At 45.5% G+C, this 22,803-nt stretch overlaps 2 protein-coding genes across 2 annotated transcripts in view; both read left to right on the forward strand.

Annotated features, from left to right (window-relative positions):
* Positions 1-2,925: 2,925 nt before the first annotated feature.
* CPQ (carboxypeptidase Q) overlaps positions 2,926-22,803 on the forward strand; it is a 281,871-nt gene continuing 261,993 nt past the window's right edge. Inside the window, exon 1 of the mRNA XM_072151470.1 lies at positions 2,926-3,073. The gene's annotated coding sequence lies outside the window, so the exon portion shown is untranslated. The remainder of the gene's footprint in view (positions 3,074-22,803) is intronic.
* LOC140132552 (uncharacterized) lies at positions 12,703-15,879 on the forward strand. The gene is made up of 2 exons (XM_072151469.1): positions 12,703-14,833; positions 15,094-15,879. The coding sequence occupies exons 1-2, from the start codon at positions 12,720-12,722 to the stop codon at positions 15,179-15,181; spliced, it is 2,202 nt and encodes a 733-aa protein (XP_072007570.1). The 5' UTR covers positions 12,703-12,719; the 3' UTR covers positions 15,182-15,879.

The raw sequence follows: 22,803 nt of genomic DNA on the forward strand, positions 1-22,803 counted from the left end.
CAGCCTGGCAGGTCTCCAGCAGGGTGGTGTTGGCAAGAAATGATGAGGGAGAGGCTGCTATAGCGGATCTCCCTGGGGCAACCCCTTAATGTCCCGAGTGTGAGTCTCTGGGTGATGGACAGGGTGCCGGTGATGAAGGCAGCCGTATTAGCAGGGACCAGACGGAGACAGAAGTTGAAGAAAACACCTACAGTTCTTTATTTGAACCGCAGGAACCGCAGCAAACGTGCCTTTAACAGGTAGGTAGGGTGCTGAGATGTGAGTTGGAGGGAGCCTCAGGAGATAGTTCACCAGCCTGGAAGTAGAGGGCAGGCTGGGAGGCAGCTGTGTCCTGGTAGGAAGCTTCAGCTTGTCCTGTAGAGCTTCAGGTATCACCTTCAAAGGTAAGATGATACCCCTTTTCCTCACTACACTAACTCTAGTCTGATGCTCCACTCTTCAGAGGCAGGGGCTAGGCTCTTCCTGCTCTGGTATGGGCTAGACAGAGATTACTCACTCACTCACTGATCTCTAAGATTCTCCTCTTCTCATGAATCTCTCTGAGAGAACTCTAGAACATTCCTGGCCAGAGGTTTTATTACCTTCCTTTGGTCAGGTGGTGGCTGCTCCTCCAATCACATCTCAGCTTACAGAGCACAGGATGTAACACATATCATTGGATAACAGCATCTGGCATTATACAAAATACTTAACCTCTGCCTTGCCAGGCAGGATTCACCACTGCAATATCCCTATGTCCTATTAGAACCATGTTGTGTAATGGGATTACATGCAGGTGGGACGTATTCGCAAACCCTATCTCGCCATTGCATCGGCGAGGGTGTTGCATATGTATAGCACAATGTATAGATTTGTTCTGCCCTGTTCACTCTCTTCCTTTGAGCCAGTCACAGCGGAAGAAGTGTCCAGGCTTCTCTCCTCTGCTCGCCCCACCACCTGCATCAGGGACCACAGCCCCTTACATCTCGTATAGTCCCTCTCCCCAGCAGTCACTTCTCACCAGTCTTTCCCTCACCTTTTAAGCACGCTGTTGTTACCCCATTACTAAAGAAACCTTCTCTGGACCCACCCAGTGCTGCTAACTACAGACCAGTTTCTAACTTCTCTTTCCTCTCCAAACTCCTGGAACACCTGGTCTATTCACGACTTTCTCGTTTTCTGTCAGCTAACTCCCTCCTTGACCCCCTACAATCTGGTTTTCGCTCTATACACTCTACTGAAACTGCTCTTACTAAAGTCTCCGATAATCTTCTCACTGCTTAATCCAGAGGTAACTATTCGCTCCTCGTTCTTCTGGATCTCTCGGCAGCGTTTGATACTGTGGACCACCAGCTCCTCCTCAGGATACTTCGCTCCATTGGGCTGAAGGACACTGCACTCTCTTGGTTTTCTTCCTATCTCTCTGACCGCACTTTCAGCATCTCCTTTTCTGGATCTTTCTCTTCTCATCTTCCTCTCAGAGTCGGGGTTCCTCAGGTCTCAGTTCTAGGTCCTCTTCTCTTCTCCCTCTATACTGCCCCATTGGAAAAACCATCAGCAGTTTGGTTTCCAATATCATCTTTACACTTATAATAGCCAGCTATATACTTTGGCACGTAACATCACCCCCGGCCTAATCCAGAACACTAGTGAATGTCTCTCTGCTGTCTCTAACATCATGTCTCATTTTGAAACGTAATCCTTCTAAGGCCAAAATTTTTGTATTTCCAACATCCACTAACAAAGTCTATCCTAACCTCTCCATCTCAATCTGTGGGGTCACCATAACCCTGAAGTAGCAGGCCCGCTGTTTTGAGGTTGTGCTGAACTCCGACCTCCTTTGAACCATACATTCAATCTCTTGCTCACTCTTGCCACATGCACCTCAGAAACATCTCTAGAATCCGACCGTTTCTCACATGTGAAACTTGCAAAATGCTAACTGTTGCTCTCATCCACTCTCGTCTAGACTACTGTTACTCTCTACTAACCTGTCTTCCACTCACCAAACTCTCTCCTCTCCAATCTATTTTTAATACAGCAGCCAGGCTCGACTTTCAGACCAAACACTACACAGATGCCTCCAGTTCGTGCCAGTCACTCCACTGGCTACCAGTCTCCTTTCGAATACAGTTTAAAATCATAAACCTCATCCACAAGGCTCTGAATAATGCTGCACCTCCCTATCTCTCTTCTCTCATCTCAGTCTATCGTCCTACCCTTGCTCTTTGATTTGAGATTAATCTCTACCTTAATTCGAACCTCCCACTCGCATCTCCAAGACTTCTCTAGAGCTGCACCCATTCTATGGAATGATGTGCCCCACACTATGATACTTATACTCAACCTCTGAAGTTTCAAATGTGCTCTTAAATCTGCCTATTACACTCGTTAACTGCATGAAGATTGTAAGCTCTTGTGAGCAGGGACCTCACTCCTATTGTTCCATATGAATGTTTGTGTCATGTTTTATTATATTTGTATTTCTCCCCTATGATTTGTAAAGCGCTACAGAATATGATGGCGCTATATAAAGATTATTATTATTATTAAAATGCGGCCATGTAGCCTCAGATTCACAGTGTAATAAGTTTACATTCACTGCACTTTTCCACCATTGAGAAGTCCCATTGTTATGTTTTTGAATGAAGATTCTCAGGATTAAACCACTTTATAATAGGGGTGTCCAAAGAAAATGACTTTATAACATACAAATCTTTCTTTGCCTTTAGCCATTACATAATGAAAAACATTAAATAATTCCTGTCTATGACGAAAGATCAGTTATTACAATTTACTTCCTTATTATAATGATAGCATATAACTATAACTCCCCCGTAACTCTGTCACTTAGTCCGAGTCAGGAAGTAAGCAAAGCGTCATCTGAAATTAAAAGAGGAAAAGGCGATAGCTTAATAAGCAAAATTATGTCCTTAAACTGTGTAGTTAAAACGGTCAGACGTCGGCCATTTTTCTGAAGTCCAAAACGTATCTAAGTGCATCAAACAAGTTTACTCGACAACGGAGACTGGAAAACTGTATTACTCTGGGTCTCTGGTGGCGGAGGGACGCTCGCATGCTTCTTCCCTAGTTGGTAAGTTGGTGTGGACTGGATTTTATTTGGGTTGTACAGTGGTGTAATGGCTGCTGGGAGTAGAGCCCATTGTGGGACTTGTAGTGACATCATGTTATAGTGAGGTGTCATAAAATACATTTATAACACTTTATTTGGCTCCTTTTTACAGAAACTTCCTTAAAATGTCTGATATGGCACTAGAAACATGTGACAATAAAATAAAAATGTCTATTTTTAAGCGCTTTTAACACCTACTTAGACTGTGTTCACAATCGTGGAACAAAATCTCTGCCAAAATTTCTGTAATGTAGCGGACCTCACTATAGTCACTGGGGTCAATTAGGGTCAGCCTTATGACCTCTGTTCATTAGCTGCCTGCTTGTCCCCTCCTGTAAGGGTGATGCTACACATGGCGTTTTGAACCCGTTTTGGGTCCGTTTTTAAGCAGTCCGTTAAAAAACACCTCAGTGTCAGAGAGGGGACAATTTATCGGGGTTTTTGATTTTTCATCTGTAGCAAATGACTGACATGTCACTTATTGGGATTTCCGATGGGGTGCATCCGCAAACATTCCGCTTCTGTGCGCAGATACCCAAATAGTTTCTTTTTAACAAGGCAAAGTATTGTTTTTATATTGAGTATTGTGACACTACACTAAGGCCGCTTTCACGCGAATGGATGATACTCCCGGGCCCGGACTCAGGCGTAGCACATGTTCGGCTGGAGAGAGGAGGAGCATTCCAGATGAACATGCTCTGCTCACCCCGCCCCCTCTATATCTCTTACGCATGTACCCCGGTTGTACATATAGGAAAAGATAGAGCATACTCTATCTTTTATCCATCCGCGGTAAGTCCGGCGGCACACGTGGCGTTTTGAACCTGTTTTTGGACTGTTGTTAAGCAGTCCGTTTAAAAACGTATGCATTTTTGAATAACATGCATTTTTTGAAAGCGCATCCGTTTTTGACCAGTTTTAATTAAGATAATTGGTAAAACCTGTCAAAAACAGGTGCGTTTTTAAACGCATGAGTTTTTAACGGACTGCTTTAAAACGGACCAAAAACGGGTTCAAAACGCCACGTGTGCTGCCGGCCTAAAGTGACAAGCTCTTATACTCACCATACCATGGTCGGGTGCCATAAGTGTCTATGGAGTCCGATATCCAGCAGCAACATTTGCAATATTGCCACCCCCCCCCCCCCCCCAAATGTTCATTTGAAAGGGGCCTTTGCTATATAAAAATTTTAAAATCTTGGACAACCCCTTTAGTGACTGATCCTATGAATTGGCCATATTAGTTTTGGCCAAGAACACAACATTAAAGGGAACCTGTCACCAGGAGACCCATTTTCAGCACTCCCCCAGTCCCCACAGAGCATAGTACATACACTGCCAAAGTGTTTTTGTATAAAAAATTGGTTTTACAGAAAAAAAGATATGTTATATTGTACCTTTCATTAGCATCTGCTGTGTGACTAGGCAGTTGCCTTTTGGGAGGGGCTGGAAAGGAGCAGTTCCCCCCCACCCTTGGGAAACATGTGACCTTTTCAAATATATGAATAACTCCCCACACTTGGGATTGGCTGTAGAGGAGCAGGGGGCGTCGCTAAGCCAAGTGATGGGTGTTTTCATATATTTGAAAAGGTCACATGGAGAAGCTGTTCCCCAAGGGTGGGGGGGGGGGACTGCTCCTTTCCAGCTCCTCCCAAAAGGCAACTGCCTAGTCACACAGCAGATGCTAATGAAAGGTACAATATAACATATCTTTTTTTCTGTAAAACCAATTTTTAATACAAAAACACATTGTCAGTGTATGTACTATGCTCTGTGGGGATGGGGGAGTGCTAAAAATGGGTCTCCTGGTGACAGGTTCCCTTTAAAGGACATCTACTACCAGGATGAAGGATTATAAACCAACCACAGTGACATACTGGTGTGTGCCTGCTCTGGCAGGACATGCTACTTTAGCTTATGCCCTGTTTTTTTATAAAAAATACTTTTTGAAATTATACAAATAAGCCTGAGGAGCTCTGGGCTCCATGGGTGTTAATGGAGCCTGGAGCCCCTCTGGCAAATTTGCATAATTTTTGAAGCCTTTTTTTCCTTAAAAATAAAAGCAAAAAAAGTTCAAAGAAGAGCAGATCCTGCCAGAGGGGGCACACACCAGTATGTCAGTGTGCTTGGTTTACAATCCTTCATCCTGGTGGTGGACGTCTTTTAAAGAGGTTGTCCCAAGTTTTAGATAGATCACAAAAACAGGACCCCCAGTTCTCCAGAGAATGACTCTTCCATCATCCCGTCAAGTTTTTGTGCTTTTTAACTAATAGCTATACCGTATTTTCCGGACTATAAGGCGCACTTAAAAGCCTTGGATTTCCGTGGAAATCCAAAGTGCGCCTTATAGTCCGGTGCGCCCTATCTATGGCACAGGGCACAGGGCAGCGGACCCTACTTACATAGGTCCCCGCTACTGGAGATCTGCTGTCTCCGGTAGCGGGGACCTATGTAAGTATGGTCCGCTGCCCTCCTCCACCTCCCCCTCACCTTCCCCGCTCACCTTCCCCGCGTTCCCCGTCGCGTCTCGGCGTCGCGTCTCGGCGGCGCGCCCCGTCGCGTGGGGTCTCCGCCACGCCCCCGGACCTCCGCCACGCCCCCGGACCACGCGCCTTATAGTCCGATGCGCCTTATATATGTAATTATTACATATATAAGGCGCATCGGACTAATGCGCCTTATAGTCCGGTGCGGCTTATAAGCCGCAAAATACGGTAATTCAAAGGCAATATATACCTTATATACTCGAGTATGAGCCTATTTTTTCAGCATAAAAAATGTGCTGAAAAACCCAAACTCGGCTTATACTCGAGTCGAAAAAATAAATATATCTAAACTCAACTTTCCCGTGACCCCTGTATATCTTCTGTGCGATCTGTCCGGCAGCGGCGGCAGGCTATATACACTGGGGCAGGGTCTGACAGGCTATATACACTGGGGCAGGGTCTGACAGGCTATATACACTGGGGCAGGGTCTGACAGGCTATATACACTGGGGCAGGGGCTGGCAGGCTATATACACTGGGGCAGGGGCTGGCAGGCTATATACACTGGGGCAGGGGCTGGCAGGCTATATACACTGGGGCAGGGGCTGGCAGGCTATATACACTGGCAGGGCTGGATTAAAGGAGGGGCTCCTGGGGCTCTAGCCCCGGGGCCCCCACCAGTTTCACTTTTTAAGGGGCCCCCACCAGTTACCGACAGTCAGCAACTCAGCTCAGCCGACTGTCGCTGACTGTCACCATGTGCGATCTTCTGTGCGATCTGTCCGGCAGCGGCGGCAGGCTATATACACTGGGGCAGGGTCTGACAGGCTATATACACTGGGGCAGGGTCTGACAGGCTATATACACTGGGGCAGGGTCTGACAGGCTATATACACTGGGGCAGGGGCTGGCAGGCTATATACACTGGGGCAGGGGCTGGCAGGCTATATACACTGGGGCAGGGGCTGGCAGGCTATATACACTGGGGCAGGGGCTGGCAGGCTATATACACTGGCAGGGCTGGATTAAAGGAGGGGCTCCTGGGGCTCTAGCCCCGGGGCCCCCACCAGTTTCACTTTTTAAGGGGCCCCCACCAGTTACCGACAGTCAGCAACTCAGCTCAGCCGACTGTCGCTGACTGTCACCATGTGCGATGTGCTGCGGCCTGTGGCCGCCCGCATCGCACATAGGGGTCTAGGATGTCAGCTGTGTCAGTGAGACACAGTTGCCATCACTAGGGGAGTTCGACGATGCACTGTTTTGGCGGTTGTGATGGGACGCCGGTGGCAAGTGATGACATGACGCTGTTGGAGTCCGATCACTACATGCTGCTGCCAAAACAGTGCATTGGCGATCTCCCCCAGCGATGGCAGCTGTGTCTTCAGTGGCCGGCAGCTGCCTGAAGAGCAAGGAAGAGCCTGCAGCGTTGTGGGATCACTGGAAGGGAAGGTGAGGTAAGTATGAAGTTTATTATTTTGCGGCCATTTTCTACAGGGGACTGGCGGCTAAATTCTACAGGGGGATGGTGGCTGTATACTACAGGAGGCTGGTGGCTGTATTCTACAGGGGGTTGGAGGCTGTATACTACAGGGGGCTGCAGGCTGTATACTAAGGGGTCTAGCAGGCTATATACTACAGGGGTCTGGCAGGCTATATACTAAAGGGAACTGGCAGGCTATATACTACAGGGGGCTGGCAAGCTATATACTACAGGGGGCTGGCAGGCTATATACTACAGGGGGCTGGCAGGCTATATACTTCCAAAAACATTGTTGGAAGGGCCCCCACCAGTTTGCGCCCAGGGGCCCCCACCATCCTTAATCCGGCCCTGTACACTGGGGCGGGGGTTGGCAGGCTATATACACTGGGGCAGGGTCTGGCAGGCTATATACACTGGGGCAGGGTCTGGCAGGCTATATACACTGGGGCAGGGTCTGGCAGGCTATATACTGGGGAGGCTGTGACCAATGCATTTCCCACCCTCGGCTTATACTCGAGTCAATATGTTTTCCCAGTATTTTGTGGTAAAATTAGGGGCCTCGGCTTATACTCGGGTCGGCTTATACTCGAGTATATACGGTATATATTTTTTTTGTGCTAGCCATCACTTATTTTCCTAAAATGCAGTGTAAGTGAATGAGGGCCATTCTATGAAGTTACATAATCGGTCAATCGAACTGATACTGGCAGCACTTCGATGTGTCAGACTCTTATCAGCTGGGGTTAGGACAAGGGTCAGACATATTTGCTTTCTGGCATTTGCATTTTGTGTACTATTTTTTAATTTTATTTTTAGTCCAAATTAAAGAAGACCTGACTGCAAAATTTTACCACTCAGACTAACAATGCTTGCTGAGAAAGCCTCAGTCCTCCCCATATCACCTAAATACATCATACCTTAATTACAGACAATTTTCTGATATGCAAATTAGCTTTTCTGACTCATGTCTAGTGGTTTGACTCTTCTCTCTCTCAAGCTGGCAGTGAACCACACCCCATTATTTTGACTGACCGCTCTGTGTCTCTCACTGCTCTGCCTCCTTGTACTTAGGAACTGTGTGCTAATATTCAGCTACAGACATGTAAAGCTCTATGTACAGATGGGAAATATTGTGTAAATTTTTTTACACAGTGCCTTGTGTTCCATTCATGTCATGTGACCAGTGACATCATCACAGGTTCTTTAGCCTTCTAACAATAGCAAACGGTACACCATGTATGTATCTGATCGCATGAAATCACAGCATGCCTTCATGAAGGATGGAAAGGAGTAGAAGTCCATGGAGGCTGCTGTGACTCCATGTGGTCAGTTACATGCATAGGGTACAGTTTGCTATTGTTAAGAGGCTAAAGGACCTGACTGAGATGCTGCTCCGACATCAGCTCCGTGTCCCCACACGCAATGTCAGACAGCAGCTGATGTCATGACGTGAGCACATTTTTTGTGCTAAAAAAACTCTGCCTATACTCGAGTATATAGGGTATCCAGCAGCCCCCGCCCCCTTTACAAAAAAAATGGAAAAAAAACAGAGCCCCTTTTATGATAAAATAATAAACTTAAATAAACTTGGTACTCACCTTCGGCACTCAGCCAAGTGTCCTTTTGTTCCCTCTGCTCCGGCTTTCCGGGAGTGTGGGCAGAGACACACCGCATGCACACACTATGGCGCGGAATGCCGCCACCTGATCACTTCATGCTGCTTCACAGTGTGTGCATGCGGGCAGAGAGCATACTTTGTCAATACTTTGCAGCGAAACACATATGCGATCAGGCTGAGCACTGCCCACCGGTTTCGCCTGCAGTCTCTAAACGCAAGGGGAACGCCACGTGTGAATGCAACCTAAAATCTTTTAGAGGGGTTGTCTGGGATCCCAGATTGCTTTAATTGGCACCATGTGATGTAAACGTAATAAAGAACCTATACTCGCCTGGGTCCTTACCTCCGGTCCAGTGCAGGTCCTCCGATCACCGCCGGCCTGTGTTTTGGCTCAGCAGTGATGTCACCTCCATGGTATAGAGTTCTGCCATCTGAGGCCAAAAATAAGAAAAGATCAGATCCTGGACAACCCCTTTAACTTTATAAATTCACGAGGTTCACCCATACTATTATTTTTACGTTGTACCAGGATGATCGAAGACATTTTGTAAAAAAAAAAAAAAAAAAAAAAAAAAAGAAAGAAAATGTAAATTATTTTAATAACTTTCATTTATAAAGATTAAACCACAATTTTTTTTTTAAAGTATCCTACTATAAAACATCTTGTCCTCCATGGATGGCGGCTGCTGCGACAGTGACGGCGTGATTGGGCTTACACGGCTGCGTCCCTATTATACTGTAACATTGGGAACTCATGATAGATGATCACAGGGTCTGTTATGTGCAAACATCACATTACTCTCATTTCCCTGAGCCCCGTTTTGGAGAATCGTCACTAATGAAAGCCTGAATGCTCTTATTTTCATGTGAGAGAAGTTGTGGTTTGCGGCTAATGAGGCCTTATTACAATCAGGTGGTGCAAATGCGCTGGGAGAGCAATAATCATAATGGTCTATTCAGGAAAAATAGTTTTAGACAAAAATGTAAAGAACAATTTGGCAGATGAGCTTAGACGCAGCCCTCAGAGCTCCTCTTTGTCTATTGTCAGTTTAGCAATTTAGTTTACCGTAAGATCCTATCTGCATTTTTACTGGAGCTGGAAAATTTACTTAGTATATGATCTAACCAAGCGTTTAATATATGCTGAAATTTTAGTAACCGATATGGAGAAGAAGTAAAAAGTTTTAGGTTTCAACTGTTATAAAAGTTTTTGGAGGCTTTAGGCTGGCGGCACACATGGCGTTTTGAACCCGCCTTTGGCACGTTTTTAAGCAGTCCGTTAAAAAACGCATGCATTTTTTGAAAACATGCGTTTTTGACCCGTTTTAATTAAGATAATTGGTAAAACCGGTCAAAAATGGATGCGTTTTTTAACAGACTGCTTAAAAACGGCCCAAAAACGGGTTCAAAACTCCAGGTGTGCTGCCGGCCTAGGGTGGTTTAAGTGGTTGTAAATTAAAATATTGACTCCTGCTGAACTAAGGTTCAGTTTATAGCTCCGCGGTTTCATAAGTATTTGGCCACGTTCATTTGTGGTGTTTGAATTGCATTTTGAAACACAATTCAAACATAATAGGGAGGTTCTCGGCGAGATTCCATATATGCGTTTGGGAATGAGCACCACTGGTATTGCATCGTTCACATGGAAAACAGATGTTGCTTGTTCCCGATCGCATGGATTTTGGTAGAAAGTCATAGGCCCTTACCTGTTGCATTCGAATAGCATTTCAAAGCCCAATTCATACGCCACGTTTTGCATCAGTTATTGTGAGCCAAAGCAGGACAAAGCACAAGAACAAGCATAACTCCTTCTAACAAATCTTATATCCGTTTATTTTCCAAACCTCTGTAAGGCTGTATTCACTTGTTACGTTTAGAAAAGCAATGCACATGTAAAGGCCCAATTGCGTATGCGTTTCCATTAAAACATATGCGATCGGTAACAAGCACCCAGGTATGAGCACCCAGCACCAGGTACTCGCGACCGATCAAATGTATTTCAATGGAGACACATATGCTGCCAGTCCAAGCGCCATCCATTGCGTTTCTAAATGAAATGTTTAGAAAAATAACACAACCCCTTTTGGAGCGGAGTTGGAGGAGGCAGAAAATCTAAGTTTCCAATACGTCCCCCATGACGGCCCACTTGGAGGATGCCCCTTGACCTCTGTAGGGACAGGAAGCAGAGAGGTTAAAAGCCTCCCACCCGCATCCTCCCGCCAGTGTCTTCCTGTCCCTACAGGGGATAGGTCAGAGAGGCTCCTCTCCTCCCAAGCAGCCGAATGAGGCCTACGCGAGGCCGCGCGGATAACTCCGTTCCCAGGAGTTCCTTGCGGCCGATGACGACTTCCGGCCGCGACCGGAAGTGACGTCAGACGCGCCTCGGAGCGCCAGAACGGGCGCAGCAGAGCCACCAGCTAGGGGGATGGGCTCCCCGTTAAGGTATAAAATTCAGCTCTAACAGAGGAACGGTGTCTGGTGTTTAGGAGCATATACCGTTCGGTGGCCTGGCCGTCCCAGACATCTCTAACATGATGAGGCAGACTTGGGCCTACTCCACCCTCCTGGTTACGTAAGTGGTGCTGTATGGCATGTTCTAGTAGTATATCACATTAGAACTCCAAGTTAGTTATTCCTTACCTTTCTCCCTTAGGACAAGGATCAAGGGACTAAGGGGAAAGGTAAAGAGGACAGACCAGAAAAGTCTGAGAAAGCTAGCAAACCGGCAAAGAGCAAAAGCACTGCTAAGAAATGCAATATGTGTTTTCGCACTATGCCCGAGGCGTACCAAAAGCCCATTTGTAAAAACTGTATAGAAGAGTTTATGCGAGAGGAAAAAACATCATTTATGGATGAACTAAAATCCTTTATTGAGGAGAAAGTGGTGGCTTCAGTGGCTTCGGCAACACAGAAGGAACCCCCTCCAAAAAAACCAAGATTAGCGGACATCTCCTCCTCTGAGGAGGAAAATTATGATTCAGAAGTCCCTTCCTGTTCCATGGTGGACACAGAAGAAATCGATTCCCAGGATGTAGGTCAAAAGACTGACCCACGTCACCTTTTTCAGTTGGATGAGTTAGATAATCTACTGAAGGCCATACGCGAAACTCTAGACATTGAAGAAGAAGTCCCCTGCACATCTAGAGAGGACGAATTGTTTGGAGGACTGAGAGCCAAAAAACAACGCGTCTTCCCAGTTAACGATACCCTTTTGGGGTTAATTACAGAAGAATGGAAGGACCCAGAGAAGAAGATCACAACCTCCAAGGGGTTTAGACGACGTCTAGTCTTTGATCGGGAAATCTCCAAAGTTTGAGACTCTGTTCCTAAAATGGATGTGCAGGTGACAAAGGTTGTCAAGAAAACAGACTTACCGTTTGAAGACTCAGCGCAACTCAAAGACCCTATGGACCGAAAGGCAGATGCCCTTCTTAAAAGGGCTTGGGAAACATCTATGACCAGCCTAAAGTCAAATTTATCGGCTACCTCAGTTGCCAGAACCCTCTTCTTCTGGTTAAACCAATTAGAATCCCACATCAGAGAAGGCACCCCTAGAGCTTCTCTGTTAGGAAGTATTCCTCTTCTTAAATCTGCCACTGCCTTTCTAGCTGATGCTTCAGCTGAAGGCGTCCGTTTTGCGGCCAAAGAAGGGGCTCTAACAAATGCCACAAGGAGAGCCTTGTGGTTAAAACAATGGGGCGGTGATATTCGTTCTAAAACGAAGCTATGCAGTATCCCGTTTGCTGGAGATTTCGTCTTCGGTCCAGAGTTGGACGCCATATTAGAAAGAGCCTCAGATAAGAAGAAGGGGTTTCCGGAGAACAAAGCACCTTCCAAGAAACCTCCATTTCGTCCCTTCAGGAACACCAAGGAGACCTTTCGGGGCAAAGGTAAACAGGGTCGCTGGAGTTACCCTAAAGGCGGCAGAGGTCGGGGGTTTCTATTCTCAAATTCCCCTGACAACTCCGGAGGGAAGAGACAGTGACGCCAGAGTGGGGGGGCGTCTTATAGGGTTTGTCAACCAATGGTCTCGTATTACTTCAAACCCTTGGGTCCTGAATATTATCAACTCAGGATACAGGATAGAATTCAGTACCCCCCCACCATCAAGATTTATGCCTCCCTTATCATCTACCTCTTCCTCTACCCATTCTCTCATCTGGCAGGAAGTCTCATCTCTCATTCTCTCAGGAGTGATCTCCCGGGTCCCTCAAGATCAAGAAAAGACGGGCTTCTATTCTCCCCTCTTCCTGGTCAAAAAACCAAACGGGTCAAACCGGATGATAATAAACTTAAAGGCCTTGAACAAGTTCATCACTTACAGACGGTTTCACATGGAATCGGTAAGATCTGCGACCCAAATCATTTACACCGATTACTGCATGTGCACAATAGATCTGCAAGACGCCTATTATCACGTCCCAATTCACCCTTCATCTCAAAGATTCTTAAGATTCTCTGTCCTCTCTCCAGAGGGTTCTGTCCCACACTTTCAGTTTCGGGCTCTTCCCTTTGGGATTTCATCAGCTCCAAGAGTGTTTACAAAGATCATGGTGGAGGTGGTTGCTTTTCTGAGACTACAGGGAGTATCTATCATCCCTTATTTAGACGACCTGCTGATTGTGGGGAAAGACAGTTCAGATCTCATTATAGCAAGAGATCTTACGATAAACAAGCTTTCAGAGTTGGGATGGTTAATAAACACCCAAAAGTCAGATCTTTCTCCCTCCACCCTCAAGAAATTCCTTGGTGTAATGTTAGATTCCACTCACCTGATGTCCTTTCTTCCCCAGGGAAAAGCGGAAGATCTGAGACATCACGTTCACTCCTTCAGAATGAAGATTTCTATATCAATCCGAGGAGCCATGAAGATCTTAGGACTCCTTACAGCCTGTCTCCCATCAGTGGCCTGGAGTCAAAATCATTCTCGCATCCTACAGAATTGGATTCTGAGCAGTTGGGATCGAAGACCCTCAGGTTTGGACAAGAAGGTCATCATCCCATCCTCAGTAAAAAGAAGTTTACAGTGGTGGTTACAGAGAAAGAACCTGGAGAACGGGGTCCACTGGCACTGCCTTCCGCGTCTCACAATTACGACCGACGCAAGCAGTGTGGGCTGGGGAGCGGTCTTCCCTTCCCATTACGCCCAAGGTCTATGGACGCCTTCCCAATCCCGGAAGCCATCAAATTATCGAGAGCTACGGGCCATCTGGGAAGCCCTAAGGCTAAATACACCTCTCCTGAAGAACCACCATGTACACATTTTATCAGACAACACCACAGCGGTGTCTTACTTAAGAAGACAGGGGGGGACAAGATCGACAACTCTTTCCACCTTAACACATACGATCTTCTCCTGGGCAGAGGAGAACGTGCTCTCCCTCTCCGCAACTCACCTGAGAGGAATTCTAAACAAAGAGGCAGACTACCTCAGCAGGGAACAAATTTCTCCCAACGAATGGAGCATCAATCCAGAAGTCTTCATCCATTTGACAAGTCTGTGGGGAATTCCTCAAATCGATCTCTTCGCCACAAAGAAGAATACGGTATGACATCGATACTACACTCTGGAGGCGGGAGCACCGAAGGATCGACTGGATGCTTTCAGCCATCAATGGGTCGAACCTCTTTCCTATGCCTTTCCCCCTATTCCCTTAGTTGCAAGGGTCCTCAGAAAAATCCTTACGGACCAGGCAAGGGTGATACTGATCTGTCCAAATTGGCCAAAGAAGAACTGGTACCCCCTGTTGACATCTCTGACCCAGCAGCAACCAGTGATACTACCTTCGCGGAGAGACCTGTTACACCAGGGACCGATTCTACATCCCGACCCGGGACGGCTTCAGCTAACAGCTTGGATCCTGAGTCCGAATTCCTGACATCGCGGGGTCTTTCCATGGCTGTAGTAACCACTCTTAAGGCAAGTAGGAAGAAGGTTACGTTCGCAATTTATCACAAAATCTGGAAAAAATTTGTAACATTTTGTGGAGATAATCCTCCATCTCAATCTAACCCCAATATCTTACAGATTTTGGACTTTCTACAAAAAGGCCTGGAACAGGGCCTTTCTACTAGCACCTTAAAGGTCCAGGTCTCGGCCCTTGGCGCCTTCTGCGATCGTCCACTGGCGGAGCACAGGTGGGTCAAAAGATTTATCCTAGCCTCCTCCAGAATCAGACCCCAGATTCTCAGGAGAGTTCCTACATGGGACCTAAAACTGGTCCTAGACGCACTTTCCAGACCACCATTTGAACCTCTGGATAGCGCCAACATAAAGAACTTAACGTTAAAAACTACCCTTCTTGTCGCTGTCACTACAGCTAGAAGATTGGGTGAAATTCAGGCTATCAAAGAGCCTTATATGCGAGTTTTGTCTGATCGTATAACTCTTACTTTAGATCCAGGCTTCATTCCCAAGGTGACATCCAGATTTCACAGAACTCAAGAAATCACACTACCATCCTTTTGCGAAAAACCCTCCACTAGTAGGGAAGCTTCGTGGCACCTTCTAGACGTAAGAAGAATTGTACTAGCTTATCTAAAGGCTACAGAGCCCTGGCGTTTAGACAATAACTTGTTTATTCAATTCCAGGGAAAAAACAAAGGGAGAAAAGCCTCGAAAACATCAATAGCAAGATGGCTAAAGTTAGCTATCTCCACATGTTATACGCAACAAGGGAAGGAGATTCCAACGGACCTAAAAGCCCATTCCACCAGGGCTATGTCCACTTCCTGGGCTGAAAAAAGAGGTGCATCATTAGAGCAGATTTGCAAGGCCGCTACCTGGGCCTCATCATCCACCTTCATAAAACATTACAGACTGGATTTACCTTGTTCTCAAGATCTTTCTTTTGGCAGGAAAGTTCTACAAGCGGTATCCCACCCTAGAAATTCCTACTTATCTGGTAGATCTCCAAGTGGGCCGTCATGGGGGACGTATTGGAAATATAGAATTAGACTTACCGGTAATTCAGTTTCCATCTAGTCCTCCATGACGGCCTATATATATTCCCTCCCTGACTTTTTCTGTATGTATGTGAATGTTTAACATACAAAATAAAATTTTGTTGTACCTTCCACCGGTGTAGTTATTTGGTAGACACTGGCGGGAGGATGCGGGTGGGAGGCTTTTAACCTCTCTGCTTCCTGTCCCTACAGAGGTCAAGGGGCATCCTCCAAGTGGGCCGTCATGGAGGACTAGATGGAAACTGAATTACCGGTAAGTCTAATTCTATATTTTTCTGATTCTGGCCACTAATAAACGAGACGGAAATGAGAATAGGCAGTAGGAGAGCAACAAAAATGGCCCATGAAACCCCATAGTAAATGCCCCCTTTGATTTTCCGCCTCCGCTTCGAAAGGAGACGTGGTTTCCCATTATTGGAAACAGCGACAAAAAAACTATAGCAATTTTGACATTTTTATGGCTCTCCAAAGTGGTGGAGGCTAGACCAAAAGAAAAGTCTATGGGGCACATTTAATAAGGACCTTGCACCAGTTTTCTGTCGGACGCCTGACGGGACACAAATTTCTGCCCATACATGGGCGTTCCAGTGCACAGTCGGACCATGTGACACATGTATAATGCAGAGTCCGAGAAAATTTGTGTTGCACGCCCCATATTAAAGGTGCACCAAAATGTTGCACCAAAAGAACGTGCTCCAGAAATCCTGAATCTTGCGCCCCCTTCACACTACACAGGCAAACGGCACATAGTACAGAATGCCCTGTTTTTGATAAATGTGCCCTTATAAGTTTTTTGGAAATTGCTGTTCATTTCATTGGGTCTTGTGATGAATGAATGTGACATCACTGACCTGTGCAGAGGTAGCGGCACCTGTAGCTGCAATGTGACCTTATCTGAACTGGTGCCATTGTTGGACCCTGCCAGTTAGATATTCTATGGGTCAACTAAAAATAAAATTCCGGGATATATGAGATTGCATGCAGCTTTTTACTTCATGTTGTTCTCTGATGTGACCTTATTCTCTCACATTATTTAAGGTGTCGTAGGGTGACCTGACAATCCGGGGTGGTGTGACTGGAGTTCCCGTCACTGCTGCTGTGTACCCCCGGCCTAAATCACATGTTGTCCCAGTGCAGTGACATATTGTCATAGACGAGAATACACCGTGACCTTCTGAAACGTTATACTATGAGACTCACGTTGGGGGTATGATATTCATCCTAAGTGAAAGGTTGATATTTTGAGGAAACCAATGTCCCTAATTCAGAGTTACACCGCAACCTTTGGGAAAAGCTTAAAATTTCCTGCCCTTTGGCTGAGAGTTCAAAATTAGAGAGCGATGCATAATCACTTGGCAGTAGGGTGTAATCTGTGTTTCTGCCACTTTTACTAGAAGTTCATAACACAAAACTAAAAGCTGAAGGTGGACATGATGGGGCATGACAGAAGCTGCAGAACTGAGATGTTCACTTCGGCAAACTGTTAGAGATCAGGCTTCATGACCGGTGTAGGAGTCTCTACGAGACTCCCGGCTGTTATGGCAATTGATGGTTGGCGCCCCCTGGTGGCACTGTTTGGTAGTTAACAGCTGACCAGAGGAAAGAAAGTTTGTCCGGCGTCCAGGCAAGAAAAAAGTTTTATAGTAGATCGTTAAAATTTCCACTTTATTTGTCAAAAAGTAATTTAAAAACAGTAGAGACGTCTCATAACAAAAAGAAATCTGACGCGTTTCGGACTATGTATAGTCCTTAGTCGTAGCCTTTTCATATGCTATCAACACAACGTATTTAAGCATTGCCGGCAAACCGGAAGCGGGTTCACACATGGTCACATGATGTTTAGACACATAACGAAAAACGGAGAAATTTTACACGGTAAGTAACATTCTAATATATATATAACAGATCATTCCTATAATTGAAGCCTAGAGGAAATCGTGTTTTTAATGTTAGTATCCAGTATGCCTCCCGTGATTTTAGTGTTTTGGTCCAGTCTCCTCCCCTTTTGGGGCGGAATCCTTTTTTATGGGGGTGATGCGTAAATGTGAACTGTCTTCCGGTTTGCCGGCAATGCTTAAATACGTTGTGTTGATAGCATATGAAAAGGCTACGACTAAGGACTATACATAGTCCGAAACTCATGAGATTTCTTTTTGTTATGAGACGTCTCTACTGTTTTTAAATTACTTTTTGACAAATAAAGTGGAAATTTTAACGATCTACTATAAAACTTTTTTCTTGCCTGGACGCCGGACAAACTTTCTTTCCTCTGGTTGCATATACTCTGGTCCCCGCACAGCACGTCCGTGCATCGGCAGAAATCACAAGACAAGCATGAAGAGTGGTGAGCTGAATCCTTTTTTCTCTAGTTAACAGCTGACACCAGGCCTGTTCCTGAGCTCTCTCCATATTCCCCCTTCCATACTACGATATACCATACTGTGGTGGTATGAATCGGGTTACCTACTTTCACCCCACTAAACCAGCAGCACCACAAGGTAGGTCATGATATTTCCTTTCTAGAACCCCCTATGAAATCTCACCCATTTACCACTAGAGTCCTATCAAAATGAGCAAAATACTAAGGCTAAGAAGCTGCAAGGGGATCATCACTTTAGATACCTACTTCTTAAAGGACATCTACCACCAGGATGAAGGATTGTAAACCAAGTACACTGACATACTGGGGTGTGCCCCCTCTGGCAGGATCTGCTCTATTTTAAGATTCCTATGCCCTTGTTTTAAAGAAAAAAAGGCTTTAATTTTATGCTCCCTGAAGGGCTCTAGGCTCCCGAGGCTCATTAGCATATTTTAAAAACCCTATTTTGTAAAAACCTGGGCAGAAGAAGCTTATCCTGGCAGAGGGGGCACACGGAACTATGTCAGTGTGCTTGGTTTACAATCCTTCATCCTGGTGGTAGATGTCTTTTAAGTTCTATAGCAACTAGAAATATGGTTCTGGTATCACTTTAAGCTTGGCTACACACATACTCAGTATGTGCTGGTCAAAAACAGCTCGGTGGACAGGTAGGAAATATGCAGAAGCAAAAAATGTGTTCAGCCGGTCTTAAGAAGATAATTTTATCTTTCAAACTGCATCAGGTTTGTGGTTCTTTGAGCTACAGAACAGGAGATGTGGGCAGATTAAGTCAGTGTTGGGAATGAAAGCTGCTGATAAAAGGCCAATTCCTGCCTTGTCTGTTTTCAGGTTCTGTAGCCCACAGAACCACAAGCCTGATGCAATTTAAAAGATGAGATTCTTTAGTGTACATTCACATACGGTGAAAGTTATTTTACAGTTGCATAATTCTTCAGGATTGTAGAGCAGGTCAAGAATTTTCTTTTTCTTTTCAAGGATTTTGCTGTTATTTTTTGTCAAGTGGGTACCTGGGCAGACAAGTGTCCAAGGCGTAGCCACTACCCCTTCCCCCACACTCTTATATAGTCTGTATCTGACCTTTCAGTGTAGATTCAGCGAGTTTCCTTACAAATGATAGCAGTGCTTCTGCGTATAACCTAGGGGCTGGTAAGTGATGGAGATCATTGAATACATTTTTGTAAGGAACTGGGAAAGCGACCTCTAAGGATAAGACTATTGATGTCCTACATATCGCTCAGGTTACTTATTGTGCCAAAGGGTGGGGTTGTGTTTACTCGTGATAACTTCTTAGAGGGGGTTTTCATTAATGGAAACGGTTTTGATGCTAAAGTCCTAAGCACAGGTGGATCATCATTATTAAGTCTGTTTGGGTCCAACATCCAGAAACTGCACCGAATGGCGGCTCCAGGCTCAAAATAGAGCAAAGTTACAGTTTTCTTGACTGTTCTATATATCGGAATAAGTCTTCTGCTTCTCGCTCTGTGTAGTTCCAGTGCCAGAATGTTGACCTTTTTTGAGAATCCATCTTCCATTAAATCCGTCCAGTCTGAAACACCCCATTAAAAAATTTTTTTTAACAAAGGGCATGCGTGACACACTCTAGTCTTATTGGTCCACCATATCCCTGTCCTAGTGATTGATAGAGGTTCTTATTGGTGGTCAGAATGGCCATTTTCTACAGTGGACAACCTCTACTTACTTATATCAACAGCAGTAATGTGAATAAAATTGCACAAACTAACTACTTTTAATGCTACGCTATACAGGCACCCACCTCGCATCCAAAGGGTAAAGTGATGAGTGACCTTCTCTAATTAACTACATATTGGGATCTCGTTGGTGGGACATCCAGTGATCAGGCACTTAAAGGGGTGTTCCGATTTCAGCAAATAATTGATATGGTTTGCATAATGAAAAGTTATACAGTTTTCTAATACAGGCGGTCCCCTACTTAAGAACACTCGACTTACATACGACCCCTAGTTACAAACGGACCTCTGGATATTGGTAATTTCCTGTACTTTAGTATTAGGCTACAATAATTAGCTGTAACAGATATCACAGGCGTCTGTAATGAAGCTTTATTATTAACCCGGGTTCTTATGACATCCCAACATTTTTAAAATCCAATTGTCACAGAGACCAAAAAAGTTCTGGCTGGGATTACAATGATAAAATATACAGTTCCGACTTACATACAAATTCAATTTAAGAACAAACCTACAGACCCTATCTTGTATGTAACCCGAGGAGTGCCTGTATACTCTCACTGCCTGTTGCTGGGAGCAGTGAGAGTTGTAGTCTCACAATGTTTGGTCTTGCTGGAGGCTTCTTAGATTTAGTTATACGTCTTCCCATATCTAGACGTGGCTCTTTTCATTACTCATCTACAAGTAATTTCCTTCTGTAAGATCACGCGCTGCCATCATTTTGCTCAGCAGAAGCCAGTGAATCAGAGAAGCAACTGGGACCATGACTCAAAGTAGGTCCCGTCCCCCCTCCTTCATCCAGAAGAGCAGACGTCCCCCAGTCATGTCTCACTTGCCAAGTGTCTTGTTTTCCCAGAACCCTCCTCTTTACCGTTCCAGAACCCCTTGTGTTTTGGGGAATTCTGTGCCTGCAGACTTTTATCTCCCTCCTCGCAGCAGCGGCACACGTTGCCAATAAAGTTCTGGGTCTCGTCTCCGTCTTTGTTTCATCGACATTACATTTTGTCATTTTAGTCTTCGCTCCGAGTTCATATCTTAGCAGCACAGACTCCGAGGTTGACAGCTGCTGAATTCCCACGTAAAGGACTCTAACCCAGTTTCTGTGGGAAACAATAAAATAAACATCTCTTATGGGAGACGCTTAGTAATGAAGAGATTACACAGGACTACCACTCCCACCGGTTTACCACATAGAACATTTGTACTACTCTGTCTTTCATTGTTTCCATTTTTGAATATTCTTAAAAGATGTTTTAAAAACCTATTTTGGAGACATTTCATGGTGTTTCCTGCTGGATCTGTATTTATATGTGACAGTTTTTCTCTCTGGATAACCTTCTATGTGACAAGGCTAAATGGAGTCTGGGGTTTTCTGAGACTGACTTAATTTTTCAATGGTAAGTGATCGTAGGCGGTCCAACACCTAGAACCTACATCAGTTACCTGCTCTGGCATCCTCCGGAGAATGGGGTTTGCATACAGGATAGAGCAGAAGTAGACGGCTTTGTCTGTTGTGTAGTGTTACAGTCTTGGACAGCATCATATCTCTAATTCACTGACATAAGAGCGGATGTGGAGCTCCTCTAAATGTCAGCTTTACAGTGGAGAGTGGTTTCTTCTCCCCGTTCCATTTTATGTATAAATGGATCATTGTAGGTTCTTGGTGTTGGACCCTTAAAGGGAACCTACCACCACAAATCTACCTATAAAGGTAGATTGGGTGGTAGGTGGATCAATAGGACGTGAGGATAGCCTTTTTAAGGGCTAATCCTCATGTCCCTGCACTTTTTTGATAATTTTTATTAGATATTTATTCAAATTTACTTATGCGGCTACTGGGGCGTGGAGTAGCCGCATATGAGATTACACCAGGCGGCTACTCCACGCCCCGGTAGCCACTTTACCCCTCCTACTCACCCATCTTCGGCGCGCACCTCCGCGTAGCTGCGCTCCCTCGTCCGGCGATCCTGCCGTCTGCGCATGCGCAGAAGAGCAGGCCCGCGCCTGCGCGGTCACTGCTCCGAAACAGGTGCGTGCCTGCTCTTTTGCGCATGCGCAGATGGGTGAGTAGGAGGGGTAAAGTGGCTACCGGGGCGTGGAGTAGCCGCCTCGTGTAATCTCATATGCGGCTACTCCACGCCCCAGTAGCCGCATAAGTAAATTTGACTATATATCTAATAAAAATTATCAAAAAAGTGCAGGGACGTGAGGATTAGCCCTTAAAAGGGCTATCCTCACGTCCCATTGATCCACCTACCACCCAATCTACCTTTATAGGTAGATTTGTGGTGGTAGGTTCCCTTTAAGGACTTAAAGGAAATCTATCATCAAAATCCATCATGATAAATCAGAGACACTTACTCATAGATCCGGGCACAGTGACTGTGATACTCTTCTTATGGCCTCCTTCCATCTAAAATCAACTTTGAAAATTATGGTAGTTAGTCTGAAAGGGTCTTAGGTGTGTTACCAGAGCTGTTCCACAGTGTCCCCTTCCTTCCTGCTCCCTCAGCACTTCTTCTTCACACCATGGGGCACATTTACTAAGTGTCCGAATTGCGTTTTTCTGCCGGGTTTCCCGAATTTTTACCAATTTGCACCGAATTGCCCCGGGATTTTGGCGCATGTGATCGGATTGTGGCGCATCGGCGCCCGCTTTCACGCAACAGAAATCGGGGGGCGTGGCCATCAGAAAACCCGACTGATTCGGGAAAAACTTGGAATTTTAAAAATTGTGCTGCAATAATAGCACTCAAATACACCAGAACGAAGCAGGTGAACTCCAGCGGACTTCAGTGCAGCAGCGACACCTGGTGGACATCAGACGCACGACCTTAGTGAATCCCGGCAGAACCCGAATCCGCGTCGGAGAACGCGCTGCTGGATCGGTTAAGTAAATCTGCCCCCATGTGTTCAACTTTTTCTTCTGATGTGAGATTACAGCGGGAAGAAGGAAGGGGAAATGGAGGGGCTCTGGTAACACCCCCCAGAGCCCTTCAGATGCATTAGCATAATTTTAAAAGATGATGTAACTATGAGTAAGTGTCCCTGGT

This window comes from Engystomops pustulosus, chromosome 5, assembly GCF_040894005.1.
Source record: "Engystomops pustulosus chromosome 5, aEngPut4.maternal, whole genome shotgun sequence".
NCBI lineage: Eukaryota > Metazoa > Chordata > Amphibia > Anura > Leptodactylidae > Engystomops > Engystomops pustulosus.

Coding starts and splice junctions, on each gene's coding strand:
- LOC140132552 (XM_072151469.1), top strand. CDS start 12,720: ATGGTCTCGTATTACTTCAAACCCTTGGGTCCTGAATATTATCAACTC. Junction 14,834..15,093: donor CGTCCACTGGCGGAGCACAG/GTGGGTCAAAAG, acceptor CTCTTACTTTAG/ATCCAGGCTTCATTCCCAAG.